The 18,945-nt window shown below is 40.4% G+C and overlaps 3 protein-coding genes across 4 annotated transcripts; 1 reads left to right on the top strand and 2 right to left on the bottom strand.

The window, feature by feature from the left end:
- Positions 1-2,955: 2,955 nt before the first annotated feature.
- Positions 2,956-9,536, bottom strand: si:ch211-212k18.5 (sal-like protein 2). The gene is made up of 3 exons (XM_041984503.1): positions 9,221-9,536; positions 4,266-7,597; positions 2,956-4,165 (listed from the first exon to the last, which is right to left on the bottom strand). Exons 1-3 carry the CDS (start codon positions 9,294-9,296, stop codon positions 3,941-3,943), a joined length of 3,633 nt encoding a protein of 1,210 aa, XP_041840437.1. The 5' UTR covers positions 9,297-9,536; the 3' UTR covers positions 2,956-3,940.
- A 2,221-nt stretch (positions 9,537-11,757) lies between these two features.
- Positions 11,758-14,219, top strand: LOC121640789 (E3 ubiquitin-protein ligase CCNB1IP1). The gene is made up of 5 exons (XM_041986663.1): positions 11,758-11,878; positions 12,792-13,096; positions 13,212-13,358; positions 13,596-13,767; positions 14,053-14,219. Exons 2-5 carry the CDS (start codon positions 12,794-12,796, stop codon positions 14,217-14,219), a joined length of 789 nt encoding a protein of 262 aa, XP_041842597.1. The 5' UTR covers positions 11,758-11,878; positions 12,792-12,793.
- A 907-nt stretch (positions 14,220-15,126) lies between these two features.
- On the bottom strand, positions 15,127-18,879 carry ttc5 (tetratricopeptide repeat domain 5). Of its 2 annotated transcripts, none has more exons than XM_041986661.1 (9): positions 18,598-18,879; positions 17,840-17,972; positions 17,538-17,749; positions 17,262-17,412; positions 17,003-17,094; positions 16,702-16,905; positions 15,853-16,067; positions 15,596-15,740; positions 15,127-15,522 (listed from the first exon to the last, which is right to left on the bottom strand). In XM_041986661.1, exons 1-9 carry the CDS (start codon positions 18,658-18,660, stop codon positions 15,403-15,405), a joined length of 1,335 nt encoding a protein of 444 aa, XP_041842595.1. In that variant the 5' UTR covers positions 18,661-18,879; the 3' UTR covers positions 15,127-15,402. The 2 variants fall into 2 exon arrangements, with proteins under 2 accessions (XP_041842595.1, XP_041842596.1); XM_041986662.1 differs by having other exon boundaries at positions 17,840-17,949; positions 18,598-18,678.
- Between the last annotated feature and the right edge of the window lie 66 nt (positions 18,880-18,945).

The following is an 18,945-nucleotide window of genomic DNA, read 5'->3' as shown; positions in this document are numbered from 1 at the left end:
TTATCATGAAAATACAGCTGGAGACATTTTGATGTAGGAGATTTTTCTATACAATAATCCTCCACCGATGTAAGCTGAGTTTGTTTTTATTAATTTCGCCACTTTCCACGACTTTTCCATCATGATGTGTTGTCATAAAATGAAGCACAATATTATGGGCGATATTATCAAACAATTGTCAAACGGCTGATAATTAATTAAAATCAGTTTATTCTCGTTAAATTGGCGCCAGATAAGTCATATTCATGTCCACGTATAAGCCTAATATATAATGAATACATAGCCTGTTATTCAAACATTTCACGGTTTGGTGAATCACTGTCCTCGGACCATGGCTCCCTCTTGAGGATTTGAAAATAAAATCAAATAAAAAATACTTAAGAGTTTGGACATCATAAACCTAATGCTGTTGTTATTATTGTCAATAGTTTAAAGTAATGTGTATATGCTATTTGTAATAATTACATTTATTACCTTTGGATTAACTATTAATTAATAGTTGCCATGTTTCTAAGTGGAAATGAAACATCAGCATGAAATGCTTCAGTTTTAATACTAATGTAGAACTAAAAGATTAACTTTGGATGTAGCCAGACCTAAAATTCTTGTTTCATGTATTTTAGAATAGCTGTTTCAAATAATATATCTTCATGAACTGAAAAGCAGCCTATAGTTGCATTATCTATAGGTACTACCAAAATAATAATATATAATTATGAAATATAAATTTGAATTAATAATAAAATACATCCCAAAAAAATGAAGAACTGTTCCACAATAATTAAGTTCATATGCATGTTCTTGGTGCCTGGAGATATGTACAGACATCAAAGAATGTATTTTGGTGTCAAAAAAATGTCTGTTACTGTCCCTGATTAAGTTGCAATAAAGCAAAGGAGATACATCAACTCTTGTTTTTGTTCTGTGTGTGTGTGTGTGTTTGTGTGTAACAGAGGAACAATCCTGTGCTCTCCCATGCTATTGATCACCTTCAGAAACAAAATAATTTAAAGACGTTAGTTTTTTGCATTTTTTCCAGCACTTATAATGGCCAATAGAGCTTAAAGGGGTTAATTATTTATCTATTGTACTTATTTAATTATTTTTATTAGATAATTGTTTGCAGGTACAAATATAAGTTTGACCATGAAAGTTTCGCCAATTCCTTACATCAAGACTTTTTTCTTTTACACGTTTTATTTCATTTTGAATCCAAGAGACAGAACTTAATGAACTTGTTTTTAAGCAAAAAGACATTCTTAATTAATAAATTTTACTTTAACCAAAGTCACACCTCTAAGGCAAAAAGAAAGCTAAGTAAAAATGAGATCACTAAATTCACACAAAGTGGTTATCCCACACTTACACGAAATGATGAAAACAAATTAGACTTTAAAGAACCAAAACATAAATAAGAGGAATGCTCCTCTTTGTTTGGATAATTGTGACTTTATGACCTTTTAAAATCCACAACAAAGTAAAAGTGGAGGAACTTTCTTCTCTTACTTTCCTCCAGTACCTCTTGCATCATAGATATACAGTACTTGCAGAAATCACAAATTATTTTAATGATCAAAAGTTTTTTGGTTTTTTTTTCACACACCAAGGTGCTCAAAATAGTTGTTCTTACTAATTAAAAATTGTTAAAGGGTTTTTCTGAAAGGAAAAATAGATAAAATGAGAACTAACATCACGTTCGTTCCCCCAGTCTTTATAAAACACTTCTGTCAGTAACTGATCTAATAGTGTGCTCATGTCACACATGAATTACAGCTTTGATTACTGTGATTAAATAAATGAATGACCAGTTAGGAGTTGCAGTCTCCTTATCTTCTTATAAGGCAAAGCTTTACCAGTAATGGGTAGATAAAGGTCCGTAATTAGTGTCTCTTAACACTATTTTACAGAACATGATAGATGTCCACAGGAAGGTGATTAATGTTTATTAATGAGCTATAATACAATAAAGACTTGACTTAAGTTTGGTCTTGTGTAACTTAAGGGTTACACATGATCAAAGGCTGGAAATGCCACCATCTAACAAACACCTGATGATCTGTATAATAACTTTTTCTCTAAATTTCTCTCTAATGCTGAGAACTACTAAAATGACTTTTCTCTCGCTTTGTTTTTTGATTGAGACGTGTCTCTTGTCAGTCATGAACACATGTGGACAAACTTTTCACACATGGCTCCTTTCACTCCTTTTGTCCTGTTCTCTGCCCCCAGCCATTCTTCTCCATAGTTACTGGTCGTCATGGTTCCTGGAGCCCCTGTAGGATAAAAACTGCGGGGGATTAAAGTCGGCCATTTTGGGGACAGCTGGACCAGGTTGGTCCCCGTTGCCCCCTGTCCTGCTTCCAGTCACTCTGGGGGGAAGAGGGGTGGCATTGTGTAAGGATTAGAGCTTCCTGTGTGTCAGCTCATTACATGGGGGTGGAAAGGGGGGAGAGCATAGGGGTGAGGGGGTGATGGGGTGAGTAGAGAGAGTGAGGGAGAGAAATGAAAGAGAAAATGAAAGAGACTGCGTTTGAAAGAGAGAATGACACAGAGAGAGAGGGGAGGGAGGGAGGTGGCAGCCTCTACAGCTGCACCCTCAATCACACTCATACAGGCTCTGATTATCCTTTTCACACACATACACAGTGCTGGGGAACTGAAACATATTAAAAGACACCAAGGGCATAAAAGACAGAATTAGGAGACAGCCAGCCCAGCTCCTCAGACAAAAGACCCCCCCCCCCCTAAATCCAGACACACAGAGAACTGGAACAAACAAGAGAAAACTGACCAAGAGTGTGCATACAGATTTGCACAGAATTACAGAGTCATGCAAGCAGAATGCCTAAACAGATAAATGAACAGAGACACAGTCTTAAACCAGACAAAAAAAAGAAAAAAAAACAGATGGGCAACAAACAAGTCTCCTCTTCCCATTGCCATTGTTTTATTTATTTTTATACATCACATGGGAAGCGTGGGAACGCATTCTGTCATTGCTACAAAAAAGGAGGGGTTTACAAAGAGAAGGCAAAGCATACAAATACTAAACTGAGCAAAGCAGGAATGCAACGAGTGCAGACAAACTGTGTAGGGGCAGAGCACTCTCGAGTGCTTTCAGAGAGCAGGGATGGGGTGTGAGGGGGGTGGACTGTAACGGACAGGCGTTCATCTTGCTGCATGTTAAACAGCGCTGATAGCACCAACAAGGATGAGGAAAACATTCACAATCAACAGTACAAATAAGGTCACATGCTGGTAGAAAGTTTTATAGCTTTTAGTATGGGACTGCTCACAAATGTACCCATCATCTACCACAATCATTATTATTATCAATAGCATCACAGGTGTAATCATTACTGGGGTGGGTCTATTTCAGTAGATGTTTATCAGCAGCACAGGACCCAGAACAGTTCACAGTGCAACTCAGCACATCAGAAACATGCATTCAGCAGCATCTCATTTAAAAAGAAAGGAAAGAAGATAGTAAGAATAAAAAGGCATCAAATGTAACTGCAGCTCATATGTACAAACACTGGCCATTACGAATATGGCCTGTTTTGGTATGGAGTTCATTTTGTAAAATTCTGGACACTCCTCAATTAAAACAAAAACATCAGTTTTTACTCATCTGACATCATACAGTATGCACTGAAAAAGCAGAAGAGCACAACCAATTCATTCTACTCGTGACTATGCTGTAAAGTGTGTAGGATAAGGCCTCACTGTGGTCTTTGAAATACAAAAATAGACAGCAGGAATACTACATCCACAAATTTCCTGTAATGATACTACAATATAAACTAGAAACTATCAGCCTAATACAAAATTGAACTATGAAATAGAGTTAAAGACTCTTCAAAACAAATCTCATTCTATTAAAAAATACATTCCCTTGTCAGGATCCTTTAAAAACTGAATGAAACCATTCAACAACTTTCTAGCCATCAGTTTCCATAGGCTCAGTCGCCACATCAGAGCCATCACTGGTTGGGAGAGGAGCTAAGCTGTCAGCTTTTTCAGGTGTCAATCCTTGCTTTTCATCCTGCTTTCCAGACTTCTTACTGGCTATATGTGAACTTGGATGATCCACAGAGTCATTTTCATTGGTTTGAGCCTTGCAGTGGGTGCTGGTCAACACTTCAGGGTGAGTCTTCATATGTCCCTGTTGATGGGACACAACACAATGGCAAATTATACGCAAGTCTGAAAGTATGAAATCTGACAACATTCAACAAACTTCAGCTTGTATATTTTCATGTTACCTTAAGTCCACTTCGGCTGGCATATGCCTTTCCACAGTGTGAGCAATTGTAGGGTTTGTCTGGGCGAGAAGGCTGAGTGTAAGGTGCAGGTGCTGCTCCAGAGGGCTCAGGGTTCTCAGACGGCTTCTCTGCCACAGAATCTTTCTCCAGCTCTGGATCAGACACAGTTAAAGACTCTCTGGGTATGGTGTTTTCATGGTTCCCCTTACCATGGGTGGCATCTCTCCCCCTCGACTCAGAGAGTCCAGCCTCCTGCGCTCCTTCAATAGCTCTGGGGCTGGCAGGAGGAGTGAATGCAGGTATGGCATTTGCATCTGGGGGAGTTGCATTACTACTGGGACTATCTGTGGGCTCATTTGTGGAGTTGGTTTCATCGTTGCTTACTTCACTGTCTGGCAAATATTTTTTTGTAACAGGCTTTGAAACACAAAGGGAAAGAGGTGTATCATCAGCTTCTGATTCTCCTTTATCTGCAACTGAATGAGAGCCATCAAACGGGGCTTTGAAGGGGGTTCTGCTGCCCAGATCAACATTGGTTTCCTCCTTTGCGCACATAGAGCCGTTCATGGGGCTTTCATCAGCTGGGGTGTTGTCTCCCAGATGCAGGGGGTTCTCTGCTCCTGCTGAGGGGGGATTAGAGGTCAGGGGTGGACTAACACTGGGTGTTGACCCCTCAGATTCCTCAGTTTTCACAGAATCTGCATCATTAGCTGTGGACTGTTTGAAAGTGGACCCTGAGTTTAGAGAATCTACTGGAGATTTTGAGCCTGTTGTTAAGGCCAGGGGAAGGAGCTGTGCTTTAGATGGAGAGTTTAAAGATACATCCTCACCATCATGATAGACTGCACTTTCTTTTTCCGTACCATCTTCAGGTGGCATCTCTTCATCAGGCGGTATCTGCCCTCCTAAGTGCAAGCGAATGTGGTGCTGAAGAACCAAGGCATTAGTAAACTTTCGAGGGCACAGTGGGCAGGAGTTCATGGCACGGGCATTAGGTGGTCTACCACGATGAGTGGCCAAGTGGGCCCTAAGGCTGCCCTTCGTGGAGAAGGAACGGCCACAAAGCTTACAAGGGAATGGACGCTCTCCTAGATGTGTGGCCTGGTGCAAACGAAGAGCTCTGGGACAGCTGAGGACACGCAGACACACTCCACACTGATTAGCAGCCTGGGCAGTGGGAAGTGATGGGGTGGTCGTGGTAGTTGTAGTGTTTGAACCTGAGACTCCTTGGCTGGTTGCTGCAGCATTGGTGCAAGGACTAAGTCCAAGAGCTGCCAACATTTCCCTGCGATAGGCACTGGAGGTGGTGGTCAGGTCATGGGCATCTCCATTGGTCTCAGTAGGATTTTGTAAGGACGTGGAGGAAGAAGAGGCAGATGAGGAGGAGGCACCCCCTTGTGGCTGCTTTTCCAGCTTCTGAACCAGTCGCTGCAACTTGGATGTGTCGGAGGTCTGGGTAGAAGCGGTGGGAGAGGATGAAGATGGGGAGGAGGTGGATGGTTTAGGGAATGGTGGGAAAGGAAAGGGTAGCTGATGAGGTGAAGTGAGGTGGGAAGTGGATGGGTGGCCTGGGGACCGGAGAAGTGCAAGATGGTGAGGCGAGGCACCACCTGGAAAGAGAATTTTGGGCAGATGGGCCAACTGAGAGTATGGGGAAGTTGTGTGAAGGGCAGAGTGAGGGGGGGTGTTTTCATCAAATCGCTGCTGCTTTGCTCCTTTAAACTGATTAGAAGAAGAAGCAGAAGATGGCGATGAAGAAGGCAATACAGTGCTAGATGCACTAGCAGCAGCTGCGGCTGAGGCTCTGTTCAGCTGTAGCAAAGAATGAGCTGTGGACAGAAGAGCCATGTCCACCGAGGGGGGCAGAGGTAGTGAGGAAGGTGAGGGCCGAGCGGATGCACCAGACAGCAAACCTAAAGCCATGCTCTCTGTCATCCCAGGTACACTTCCTTTCACTCCACTATATGTCTCGTCATCATCAGCCCGTCGTTTTCGCCTTCTGTGAATGGCCCCTGGAGCTGAGCCGCTCTGCGTTTGCTCTGACAGTGCAGGCGGCAGCAGAGAGAGGGACAGCTCTGGGTTCTGCTCTCTGTGTCGCAGGAAATGAGCTTTGAGGTTCCCTCTTGTTGTAAAACGGCTCAAGCACACTGGACACTGGTAAGGCCTTTCACCTGTATGTGACCTCAGATGAATCTGGAGTGAAGAATCACTGCTTAGTACTTTCCCACAGAATCGGCAGACATGCTGAGGGCGTACTGAAGAAGAGGCAGAGCTTAGAGAGGAGCTGGACTGGAGGTCCTGTGGATGGCTGGTGGCAGGAAGGGGAGGAGTCGGAAAACTGATGCCATTACTGTGACCAAATGTAGAGGTGTTGGATGATTTCTCATGGAGGTAGCGTGGTGGCAGCCCCAAGGACAAGGAAAGAGGATGTAGGGCAGCAACAGAAGAACTTATAGTGGATGAAATAGCTGATGAAGAGGACAATGATATTGAGGGGGAGGCTGAGGATGAGGCAACTCTGTTGCCATTAACAAGTGAAATGCCTGATTTAGAGATGGCTGGTTGGGGGAATAGAGAAGCAGGAAGTCCAGTCAAAAGTGATGAGGCTGTAGTTACTGGGGTGGCAGCAGTAGCGTGTGTTGGAGAGGAAGATGCTGCTCCTGTAGACTTCTGGTTGTTATTTGCCCCACTACCCTGTGCATTGTTATCTTGGCCAAAGAAAGCACCTCCAAGCCGGAGGACATGCCTGCAAATCTCTTCTGTTATCTGCATCTGGTGGATTTGCCGCTGCTGCAGAACCCTAAGCTCCTCTAGGAGCACTGCCAGGGTTGGAGGAACTTGGATCTGTCCCTGCTCTCCTGGTGAAGTGGAGGGCTGCTGCTGACTTGGACTAGAGCTGTCTCTGTGAGGCTGCTGGGAGGAGGAGGAGGATGAAGAAGAAGAGGAGGAGGTAGTAGTCGTGGCAGAGCTGCCCATTGGCGGAGAGGTCATGGTGGAGTTTCCTTGGTGGGGCAGGCCGTTAGAACCAGAGGTTTGACCCAGAGGAGGAGGTGAGTGAGTCTGGGAAGACAAGGATGGGTGAGGAAAGTCTGGGGAGAGGGATGAGTGGGTGTTGGGAAGGGATGTGGTGAAGGGAGCAATGTGGCTGGGCCAATGAGGAGGAGGTGAGCTCTCACTGGGCAAAGAGGGCGCGTGGAGCCCTCCAGGGGATGGGCGAGTGGCCAGAGGCGGCTGGCAGTCCTGCAGAGAGGTGGGTGATGAGGAGGAGGATCCTGATGAGGTCACGTCTGAGCCCAGAGATGTAGATGGTGACTTTAAGCTCAGCTGGTCTTCTGAGGAATGACAGAAAAAGAAGAATGCTTTTTAAACCTGAAACCAGTATGTTTACTTGTTAGGATATAATTATGCAATATCCACTTGCATAGTCATGTAAATTCATAAATTGTACCCCTTGATTATAAAAAGTATTTATCTAGCTGACTCCAGTTGTTTAGAATTTTAGTTAGCAAACTCTGATGCATACCAAAAGATACAGTTACAGCTTCAAAAGAAATGCCTGCTAGGAAATGGCCTTGAACAAGCAAATAAACAAGTGGAAGAAACTCTGCAGTCTGTGAGTCTTTGTGATGTCTTGTCTCAATCGGTGCTCTCCAGAGCAAAACTCCTCCAACATCTTGCACACACAAAAAAGCTTACAGACCACCTTACTGCTATGGCAACACATTTCAGAGGACAATGGACATCACCAAGACAACCCATAACCCCTCTTAACCCACCCCCTCCCAGCAGCAGTTACGTCTTTCATCTCCTCATTCACCCTTCCCCCTTACGTCACAGTGGAGGTCAAGGGTCAGGCCATGCTAAGGGGTCTGGGTACTGTCCACACACTCTGATTGGTCAACTAATCTGACCTGTGCCGCCCAAGGGTCAAATTCTTTCAGAATCTTGAGCACAGAGTGAGAAAGAGTAAAAAGAAAAAGGAGGGGGAGGGTAACAACAATGGAGAGACAAGCTAACTACTCCCTCCTGGAGAGGTATAGTGATGGAATGAAAGACTGTACCTCAGTGAAATTCTTCCCCTTATATTTAGAAACAAACCTGTGCCTGCAGGAAACATAAATAATTCCAAATCTAACCCTCCACTCCTATGGTGAGAATTTACCTGGAGAAGCTATTTTTATGGGCTTTAAGCTACAGCATATCACACTGTTAAGGTGGTACAAATGTGAGAAACTTTTTCTCATCCATCCAACCCCCCCAACTGTCCAGGAGTAGGCTATACAGTCAATAGAACAGAGGGGTGAGAAAGAAAGAGGGGGGAGTGTATTGTGTGGGTGGAAAATGGGGGAAGAGGGGTGCATGAGGAAGAAAAGTATAGATGAACAGCAAAAGAAAACAAAAGAGGGGTGGAAGATTAATCTTTACCAAAAACACTGCCTTCCCTTCCCCCCAGCCTTGCACCTTATTGTTAACAATTAGGAGAGTGCTCCATACTCATCAAAGTCTGCCAGCAATCAGAGCTAAACAGCCTGTTGGTTTCCTTTAGGATTGTCATCTCATGAAAATGTCCACAGATGTTTGTTAGTTAATTCTGCTCTATTCACATCACATGAACAAGTTTATTGGCACTGAGCAAAGTGCCTCAGGCCTACATGACAAGTTTTGGTAGTTTAGTTAATAAATTCAGATCTGAAACTATTTTAATTCGTAAGATCAAGTACCTTAGCTGGAATGTAGCCACAAAGTTACAGAAAACAAATAGAAGTTACCAATAACTAATAAAAATCTATATGGCACTGATATCCAAAGTTTTTTTTCAAGTTTTCCTTGATCAAAAAAAATCAATTCTACACAAATACAACGTATTACTATGGGGTAGCTATAAGCCTAAGAGAAATAAAATAAAACACATAAACAAATAAAACATATAAACAAAGGTAAAAGTATTTTCTTACCGTGAGATAGCAGCCTCGGGCCCCCAGGATCTGCGTTAACGAGATGCTGGGGTCTCTTCTGTTTCCGGCGTGACATGATTCACGGCGAGTCAGACAGAGAGGGGGGCATCGGTCGGTTGAATGGCAGCAGGCACGTTTCTTTTTGCGCACTTGAACGAGCTCCTGTAAGCATCCAAAGTTCAAATGTAATGCAGTTCCTTGAGTGAAGGCTGAAATTTGAAAATAATCAGATGAGTAAGAGCAGTTTTGGAAGCGCGGCCTTTCATGGAAGAAAGTAAAAAAAGAGGTGGTGTTTGGAAATCCGCCCGGCAGCACCGTGTCATATGGAGCTGCGGTGTGTGTGGCTGTTTTCTAAAGTCCCCCCCACATCAAAAAAAAAAAAAAAAAAAACTTGTCCAATTTGTGCCCCTCCTCTCCCACTGCTGCTGCGCTGCATGCATATACAGGGAATACGCATATACACACCGTACTTACACACACCGCACACACACACACAAAACCACTCCTTGTTCTATGATATTTGCATTTCAATGGCGTGTAACACACAGCCTCCCTGGGTCTCTTTCCAATCAGCTTTATTTTTCTTTACACACTTGCACAGAAGCTATAAACTTTAAATAAAACATGACAATGGCGTCAAAGCCGATGGATGCCTAAAACAAATTTAAGTAGACGTAAGTGCTGACTTGTCTTCCCTTAAGATGAATGTTTTGATAGCCTAATTGCATGACGAAAGTAAAGTAACCATGAGTAAAATTCAGATGTAGTAGCACATGGGTCAAATATAAATTATAATAGAAATAACAGGTAAATAATCAGTTACGTGACACCCGTATCACTGTCCAGTCCCCAGTAAACAGATAATGAAATCATACACTGTAATGATTGCCTGGCGGGTGGCTATATGTGACGACACACACACACACACACACACACACACACACACACACACACACACACACACACACACACACACACACACACACGTATATATATATATATATATATATATATTGCATCCTGACTTTGACTTTGTTGTTGTGCCAAAGGACTGTACAGACAATATTTCTATCCTTTGATTTTCATATAGGGCTAATTATTAACACTAGTGTTGTGAGAGCACAATTGTGCAAGTGGGGCCACATCCATTCCACATGCATGCATGTAATTCGTGTGTTATTACCCCCCCATGAAAAAAAGGAGAAGAAGAATTGAAAAAAGCATCTTACACTGGAGCTCTATTTAAAAGGGAGAGAATAGATTGGAATCACTGACAATGGCAAGCTGGACACAGTTGAGTGAGCATCTCCCCTCTCTCACTATGAACCCCCGGATCTGCTGCTGCACAGCACAATGGCCTTCTTTCACCCCCTGCCTTTACTCCTGTACCACGTGGAGAGATGGATAAAAGCAAGAGAGTGAAAGAGGACGTGGGAGGAGGTGCTGGAGGTGCTATTTTTAAGGTGTCCCATATTATACATAAGCACACTGTACAGTCTGTCTATAGGCCGTGTAAGAAGAATTGGTATTATTGAGAGGAAAAACTGCATTTTAAAGAGTTAGAGTTTAGTTGCTCAGAATCGAGTCATGCAAAAGGAAAAAAATGTGCTAAGTTAAAAACTTATCTAAGTGTCATAACCAGTAGAGCAAGTTGTGCTGCTGGTGAAAGAAGCAATAAGTCACACGAATCATACGCTAAAAGTGACTTCTTGGTGAGGGCTAATCGACTTATTACAGATTTTTGAACAGTTATTTCTCATGATTGGCTATTTGGATGATTTTTCTCACTGACAAGCCATGTGTCTAAAAACAGACATAGACACAAAAAACTGACACTTTTGTGGAAGTTTTGGTGATGTTGGTTTCCATCAGAGACCTCATGATTGACCTTTGCACCCATGCATAATCTTCCATTTTCAGTGCAAACAAAGCAAAAGAAAAATATTATTTAACACATCATTTATACAACTGTGAAGCCAAGAGGAAAACCTTTGGGTTATTAGAAAAAGTAAGCATTTGAAGAAGGTAAAATCAATTGATCTTCACAAGAACACACCAGAAAACATGTAACTTGGTTCTGCAAGACACAATACAATTATAAAACAACCAAAGAAATATAATCCAGTGACACACATGGTTTTGAAATGTACTTTTTGTGATATAAACCTTGCAAGATTAAAACAGATAAATTATTTAACAAACTACATGGAAAGGAAAGGAAACAAAAATGCCAATGACTATTATGCATAACATATTTTATTTGTTCTTAAAAACCATATCCTAATATTCTTTGTAAAGGAAACTAAACAAAATCAACAAACAACAAACCTTGGCAGATCAGACATAAAAGACTGGGCTATGGCTATAAGGGCCTGATTGTTGGTGTGGAGTATTTGAGTCCATTCAAATTCTTGAAGGGGTTTTTATTATTATTTATTTATTTATTTACTTACTTAATTACTTACTTACTTTCATTGTATTGTTTTAGCACGACAGGAGTGATCAAATTCAACTTTAGTGCTCTAAGTCCAGAGTTGTCTGTGTTTGCTTACTTGCTAGTTCTAGCATCCAATGCCCTCTAAGCGTGATTTGCAACCAGCCAATCAGGTAATGAATAAACTTATCGTTATTTTATGTGACAGTGGGGAAGACACGCAGGTAAGCGGTGGTGCTTATCTGAATTAATAATTAATTAAATAAATACAAATAAATGTCGATATATAATTGACAAAATTATATTATTAAACGGCGAATGTACTTTTTCTATGCTAGTAGCTGATTAAAACAAAGCTGACAAGACAGTTGAACAAAACTAGCTTAGCTTTTGCTAGTTGTCTCAGAGTTAGCGTACTTGCTAGTTCTACCATCCAATGTTAATGTAGCTTATTACTACTTATCTAATTTGACATATTTTGCTGAGAAAAGTAAGAATTGAGTCCGTCGAGTAGTTCTATCATTTAAAAGCAGATTAGAAATTGAATTATGTCTGCTCCTGGCCGAGTTGGAACAAGTACTTTTACCATTTAATTGATCTTTTCATCAATTAAATAAAATAAATATAAGGACCCATCAACATCTAAGAGAGGATTTGACTAGATGATACCTGTAATTTTTAAGTATATAAAAGACAATAAAGCACAAATAAATAAATAAAAATAGTGCTCAAGTGTATTGGCTGAAAATTGTAATCTATTTGAACAAATGAAAATTGGCAAAAGTTTGCCTTATTTTAATTTTTGAAGTATAAGTTTGAATTCATGTTGATGGATTGGTAAAGTCAGATTTTGACAAATATTTGAATGTCTTATTCAAAGACAGCAAATAAGGCCAGTGAACACTTGTAATGCATATAAAGCTAATTACTTACATTTCACATCAAGTTGAATTTTTCTTAGAAAATCTCCAAATTGGTAATATTTATCCTTCAGATTTGCTCACGTAAATCTGAAATATCACAATGAGATTTTGCCTTTACAGTATTTTAAACACGTACCATACATACAAATGTTAAGTAATGTATTGTTTAGTTTTTGATATATGATATTCCATTACTCAGTTATTCTTTTCACAGTCATGGCCATGTCTCTGGGTGATGACACACTGCTGTGTAATTTTCCAAAGTGTCGGGCCAAGTTAAGTGGCTTTGCTTGGGTCACGGCCTGCTCGCACGTTTTCTGTGATCAGCATGGATCTAGTGAGTTCACCCGCTCCCCTGCTATCTGCCCAGCGTGCTCCTCTGCACTGTCTGGGAAGTTGGACATTGTCAGGACAGAATTATCACCATCCGAAGAGTACAAAGCCATGGTGCTGGCAGGTCTGCGACCAGATATAGTTTTGGACATCAGTGCCCGAGCCCTGGCCTTCTGGAGCTATCAGGTGAAGTATAACTCTCTATATATGTTTATACTCAGTACATGTTTGTATCTGCGCACATTAGGAGCTTGTACTATATAAGCTATGACAGATAGCTTGTCAGTGTCTGTGTTTACAGGTCCATCAAGAGCGCATGTATCAGGAGTACAGTATGTCACGTGCTGATGCACAACTGAAGCAAATGGAGAAGATTTTGACCCAACAGAACCAAAGCAGAGAACTAGAGCTGAACGCAATGAGGGGGGAGATCACCTCCCTAAAGAAAGTAAATTCTACTTTGGTTTATATGACCAAAGAGTAACTAAGACTCCTATCAAACATTGCTGTTGTACCTCAGGTTGTCTAACATACATGAATTAAAGATTGCACTTAAGATTTTACAGGGATTAAAGATTAATATGACAGAGAAGTTGGCATTGTCTCTTATTTTTTTCTTAACCTTACATCCTGACTAATTATATCAGAAAATTTCAGACAATCCTTTTCTAAACTTGTTGGTCAGGTGATGGAAGAGTACAAAAGGAAGTACAGTGAGGTGTCTGAGAGGCTGATGGAGAGGAACAGGCAGTACCAGAAGCTTCAGGGCCTGTATGACTCCCTGAGGCTGCGTAACATGGTGGTAGGAGCTGGGGACAGAGACATGGCACCACAACTTGGACAAGACTTAAACACTGGTAATAACGCATTGTCTTAATTTGGTTTATTGAAACTTGTGCTAGCACATGCATGATAATGCTGTCACACAGCCATGTTTCACATATTCTCCTTGTTGATGAATGAGAAGATAAAGCCAGCTCAGCTAATGAAGTTAAATGGCCTAAAGGATGGTGCTGCTGTGTTTTGTTTGAAAGAGGTGGTTATCAAGAATGAACAGCGGGAGTAATGAGATTGTGTGTGTAAGGGAATTTCGGTTAGAATAACAAAGAATGACATCCATCACCCCCCTGTGTGTTACCCAGCAGTGGCTCGGCAGGCGACTCCTCAGAGAAGCCCCCAGTTCCTGCCGCTCGGCCCCAATGTGGACAGTCGTTTCTTCTCTTGCCTGGAGGCTGATGGAGCCAAGACTTTCTTCCAGTTCAGCTCCCCAGCCAGAGATAAGAGCCGAACCTCCATCATCAAACACTGAAGTCATTAATGTTTGAGCTGCATTGTGTTCTGTTAGTTTACCACTAATGTAATGGGAGGTGTTAATAATTTTTCTGTCATTTATGCATTTTTGAACCACAAATGTTTTGAGCTGTAATACAAACTATTGGATTTAAATGTGGAGTTGGATCTATTAAATGTTATTTACGTGTTTGTAAATTTGTCTAAATTTGTCTAACAAATAAAGTATTTAAGACACTTGTTTTTTTAGAGCTGTCTTACACTCCTCTGTAGATTGAATCAGACTGCACCTTGTTAAGAAGCGATTTTAAGAATGTACGAAAACAAGGTTATGGCAAAAAAAAAAGAAAATACAATATTTAAGGCAACCAAAACAAGGAGAATATATAGACTTTTGTGGGCCAGTATTTGCAGAATATGCTAAAAACATGTATGGTGCAAATATCATGAACAGACATGATACTTAAGTAATAAATGGACATTTTTGGTGTTCATTACCAAGACATTTGCATAGAGGATATTCAACAATTCGTTTAGTGTGTTTTTATAATTTATAATATTGAATTTATAGTTAGGCAGTCTGTTAAACCAATTTGAATTGTTGTGTTGTATTTAAGGATGTCTAATTTAACCCTGAACCTGAGACAAATATGAAATATGACTGCAGGTTGGTTAAAAGCCAAAGACAAAATGGTTCACTTAGAATACAAGTGAGATTTTGAGTACTTTTTTTTTTAGTAACAATAACTTATTGTAGAGAAAAAGATTCAAACGGACTTTTAAGATGAACTTCTCATAAAGGAAAAAACATGTCTATATTAGAAAATTCCAAATTTTCTAAATGTAATCGGGTTTGTCTTTTGTTCCTTGTTCTGTGCATGCCAACTCAGTTTGTTAAAGTTACATTAAACACATGAGCTTCTAGCTTTAACATGCTACAATTTTTTTTTTTTTTTAAGGTAAACGTAAGTCACATCATACATCATCACTGATTTGTTCATTTACTAAACAACACTATATAGAGAACCACAATAACAGAATAACAAAAAAAAAGTCCATAAATATAAACAAAGACAACAGGGCAACGTCTATTTACAAAATAATGTGGAAAAACAAGTACAAACTTTGGAAACTTTCAACATTATAAAATAAAAACCCAACAAATCCAGCAAAAAATGTGGTTGATGTTACTGGAACTGGGTTCATTCGCTATGAGGCTTGTAGCTGATGGAGACAGGAATCTGACTTTGGATGTTTTGCTTCTTGCCGTTGACGATGAGGAGCACAGGAGAGTCTACACGTATACTTCTAAAGTCGTATGTCTGCCATGAAGAAGACAAAAATTAGATGCACATACTTGCAAAAACTCATTACTTTGCAAATCAAACAGCTCACCTTATCTTTGTGTGAAATACTGTGTCGTTTGACATTGGGTTCAGGAATAACCACAGAATCACCAATCAGAACACCCCAGCTGTCAGCTGTGTTATAGACCATCACCACTATACACACCTCCTCGCTGTCAACCATGCCAAATGTACTGCACAAAAAAAGGCAAGATTTCAGGTCTGTGCTTTATAAACAACTACTACTACTTCACAAAGACTGATGCAAACTGTGGCTCACTAATGTTTAAAATAAATGGCACTTACAAAGCCATACGGCCCTCAGAGGCCAAGCTGAACACCACTTTTCCCAGAGCAGCCACCCCCACATTTTGGCCATGTGTGAGGGAGGAAAGAGTTCGAGGTTCTAGGCTTCCAACACGGCTAGAAGGAGAACAAAACTGTGGAGACGAACAGGGACCCAAAGCTGATGTGTTGAGATTTGAGAGCATTGTTCGTAACCGACGAGCTTTCACCTTTCCCTGGAAAAACACAGGCAGATTGAAGGTGAGCGGAGAAACAAAGAACCAATGCTGAACTTTGCTGCCATCATGTGGTTAAAGACAGGCATCACTTTGAAAACAATATTTACATGTGGTGAAATAACTGTATTATAAGCAATACAGTTATTATTTTGAGAAATGTAAAGATTAATTACATATCCGCCCAATACTTTAATGCAGTTTCCTCTTGGAAATTTATCTATTATTTCTCTTAATTACTCAAGAAAACTATTTCTGTGATCACTTTTAATCTAAGTCTAGACACTACATTCCCACAGATTTGTGATGCTATAAAATGTAAACAAAAACAAATGCAATAAATCTGAAATAATCCAAATACTACATTAATATTGATAACAGTACCAAGAGAAAATATCAAACACATCAGTAAGTTCTGGAAATTTATCACTTTTACCATTTTCTGCTGTCTATAATTATATGTTCAGTGTACCCTCAGTTTCTTAAAACTTTCTGTCTAAGACCTCCTCAGAAAAAAGCTACAAACTATAAGACAATCAAAAGTGTGATTTTATATTCCGTTCCCTTGAAAATGTTCAGAATAATGAATACCGCTTTGCTCTACAAATAAGTGAGATTTACAAACACCGTCTACCTTGTTTTGTATGAGTTCCACCACTTTCTCCAAATACTCCAGTAGCTGCTTCTCTTTTATGGATGGATCCTCCCAGCTCGGGTCCAACACTGCAGCTCGACTGAAGCCGGCGAGCGCACACCCGAACATCTCCTCAAACTGGAACAGAGTGGCTCTGTTGAAATGCAGCTCAGGGTCATGAGTGGCTGCTCTATCAACAGTCTCCTACAAAAGGGCACAACAAGAGCAAAATGTGAGCATACACAATTATTAATTCATTAATTGTGTAAATAAGTATAAGTATATATATAAGTATACTCACAGATTTTGCATAGGCACTTAAAGCTTGTTGAGAGAACTGTGGATTCTGTCCACAGGTGAAAAACAAAGAAATATAAGCGTTTCCCAGGATATCTGTAAAAATGATTAAATTAAATTAAAATTTAAGCCAGAACATCTGAAATAACATGTCATCACATCTCCTTGGATTCTATAACAACTGCTTCATTACAAAGAGCAAAAAAGCACACTTATGCTGTTTAGCCCTTCACCTTCAAACAAAGCCCTACAACTGTACTCACGCCAAGACTTCCCATCCATGACATCCAACTCAACTGCTTGCCGGGCCATGTCCACGCTCTCTAGCACCTGCTTGCCATGTGCGTCGCTGCTGGGTGCTGGCAGCTGCCTCAGCACCATAGATAGGTTGCGTAGAGAGACTTTATTCTTATTCTACAAGGGTGAGAGACCAAGCAAATACAGATGAGCTAATATTAGAGACAGTAAAATCATTGTCAGAACCATGGGGTTTTCCAGAAAAGAACAAACATTTCTTGCACCTCCTCTAAGCACCATACCTGTTGCAAGGCACCGGTGAAGCAGTTCTTGGCGCCGCCCAGGTCTCCTTTTTTCCAGTACTGCTCCCCCAGTATATTCCAGGCCTCAACCAGGCCGGGATCAAGCTTCACAGAACGGGAAAGACACTCCTCTGCTTCGGCACTAAAGTCTGGAGCCACGTTCAGACACCTGCCCTTTTGTAGTAAAAACTCTGCTTTGTGTTTAAAACACTCTGTTCGAAATAAAAGCACAAAGAAATGCGTGGAAAAATAAATTGTGAAAATAATCAATTTATAATTTGTTTTGGAAATACCACACCCACCTTCTTTCTCCTCCAGTTTCTTTAGTGTTTGGTCCATCTTTTGCATAACATCATTTTGTTTCCTGCCAGCTTGCTCCACATCATGAGTCTCAAAATAGCAATCTCTGAAACTGTATAGTTCATCCACAAGCGCCTGCATTAGAGAGGAATGAAGAGGTTAAATTAATCTGTCATTTATAAATAATTAAAATTAGGTATGAGGCCCATTCTATAGCTCTAATGAGAAACATCTCTTATTGGATTTTGTCCACTTTGGTTGTGTTTTGCACCTCAGGGCCATCATAGAGATGCAGAAAAATAAAAATAACTGGTGATTGGGATCTGAATTTTTGAGCAACCTTCCTGACTGAATTAAATTAATATACCAAGAGCTTCCCCATTGAGCATACTTTCTGCTCTGTGTCTTCAAGCATAAAGACAAGTTGAGTCAGCGTTCCAGATACAAGTAAAGTGTTGATCTGAATAATTTAACCTGAGCTCTATCAGGGCAGAGGTGAATATTCAAGGTTTAAATACCAATTTAACAAGTATAGTACACCTACACCTGATAAAAAAAAATAAAAAATCAATCATGAAAACTGAACATGAAAAGAAGTGTTAGCATGACAGCTGCATCCAATTGTTGTAGAAACGTCTTCCTAAACAGACATCCAACTAGCAACACAGGAAACTAACCTTATTAAGGAGACAACAAATCACACAGACTCGAGACAGCCTACGTTCGTGATTAATCGTGTAATGCAGTTTATGTGACTTGCCTTCATAATTTCTACTTCGTCTTTGTCTTTCACAGGCTCTCCACTTTCTCCTTTTTCCGCCATCTTTGCGTTAGCCTAAACTGAAAAGTCTGGTGGCGACAGAAGCAGCAACAGCAGAAAAACAAAATACAAACAGATATTATAAATAACTGCTAAATGTAACGCTCTATTGTATATATACTGATAAAAAAAACGCGCGCCCCCTTAACGAAAAAACAAAAAATGAAATTAGTTTTTGCACACAGTTAACAGACTTTTAATTTCTATGACGCAGGAAGTAGACGTAGTCCGTCCATATAAAGAATCCGACAAACAATTTTTTAAGATTTCGTTTTGTTTAACTAAAAT

This window comes from Melanotaenia boesemani, chromosome 5 (assembly GCF_017639745.1).
Source record: "Melanotaenia boesemani isolate fMelBoe1 chromosome 5, fMelBoe1.pri, whole genome shotgun sequence".
In the NCBI taxonomy this organism is placed as follows: domain Eukaryota; kingdom Metazoa; phylum Chordata; class Actinopteri; order Atheriniformes; family Melanotaeniidae; genus Melanotaenia; species Melanotaenia boesemani.
This window is presented reverse-complemented; position numbering and strand designations above follow the sequence as displayed.

Bases quoted from the DNA above. Each gene is read 5' to 3' on its own strand.
- LOC121640789 (XM_041986663.1), top strand. From the start codon at position 12,794: ATGGCCATGTCTCTGGGTGATGACACACTGCTGTGTAATTTTCCAAAG. The intron at 13,097-13,211 runs GTGAAGTATAAC...CTGTGTTTACAG, and splicing joins TGGCCTTCTGGAGCTATCAG to GTCCATCAAGAGCGCATGTA. The intron at 13,359-13,595 runs GTAAATTCTACT...CTTGTTGGTCAG, and splicing joins AGATCACCTCCCTAAAGAAA to GTGATGGAAGAGTACAAAAG.
- si:ch211-212k18.5 (XM_041984503.1), bottom strand. From the start codon at position 9,296: ATGTCACGCCGGAAACAGAAGAGACCCCAGCATCTCGTTAACGCAGAT. The intron at 7,598-9,220 runs GTAAGAAAATAC...GTCATTCCTCAG, and splicing joins CCCGAGGCTGCTATCTCACG to AAGACCAGCTGAGCTTAAAG. The intron at 4,166-4,265 runs GTAACATGAAAA...TCCCATCAACAG, and splicing joins CCAGCCGAAGTGGACTTAAG to GGACATATGAAGACTCACCC.
- ttc5 (XM_041986661.1), bottom strand. From the start codon at position 18,660: ATGGCGGAAAAAGGAGAAAGTGGAGAGCCTGTGAAAGACAAAGACGAA. The intron at 16,906-17,002 runs GTGAGTATACTT...GCCCTTTTGTAG, and splicing joins TAAGTGCCTATGCAAAATCT to GAGACTGTTGATAGAGCAGC. The intron at 16,068-16,701 runs GTAGACGGTGTT...GTGTTTTTCCAG, and splicing joins TGGAACTCATACAAAACAAG to GGAAAGGTGAAAGCTCGTCG.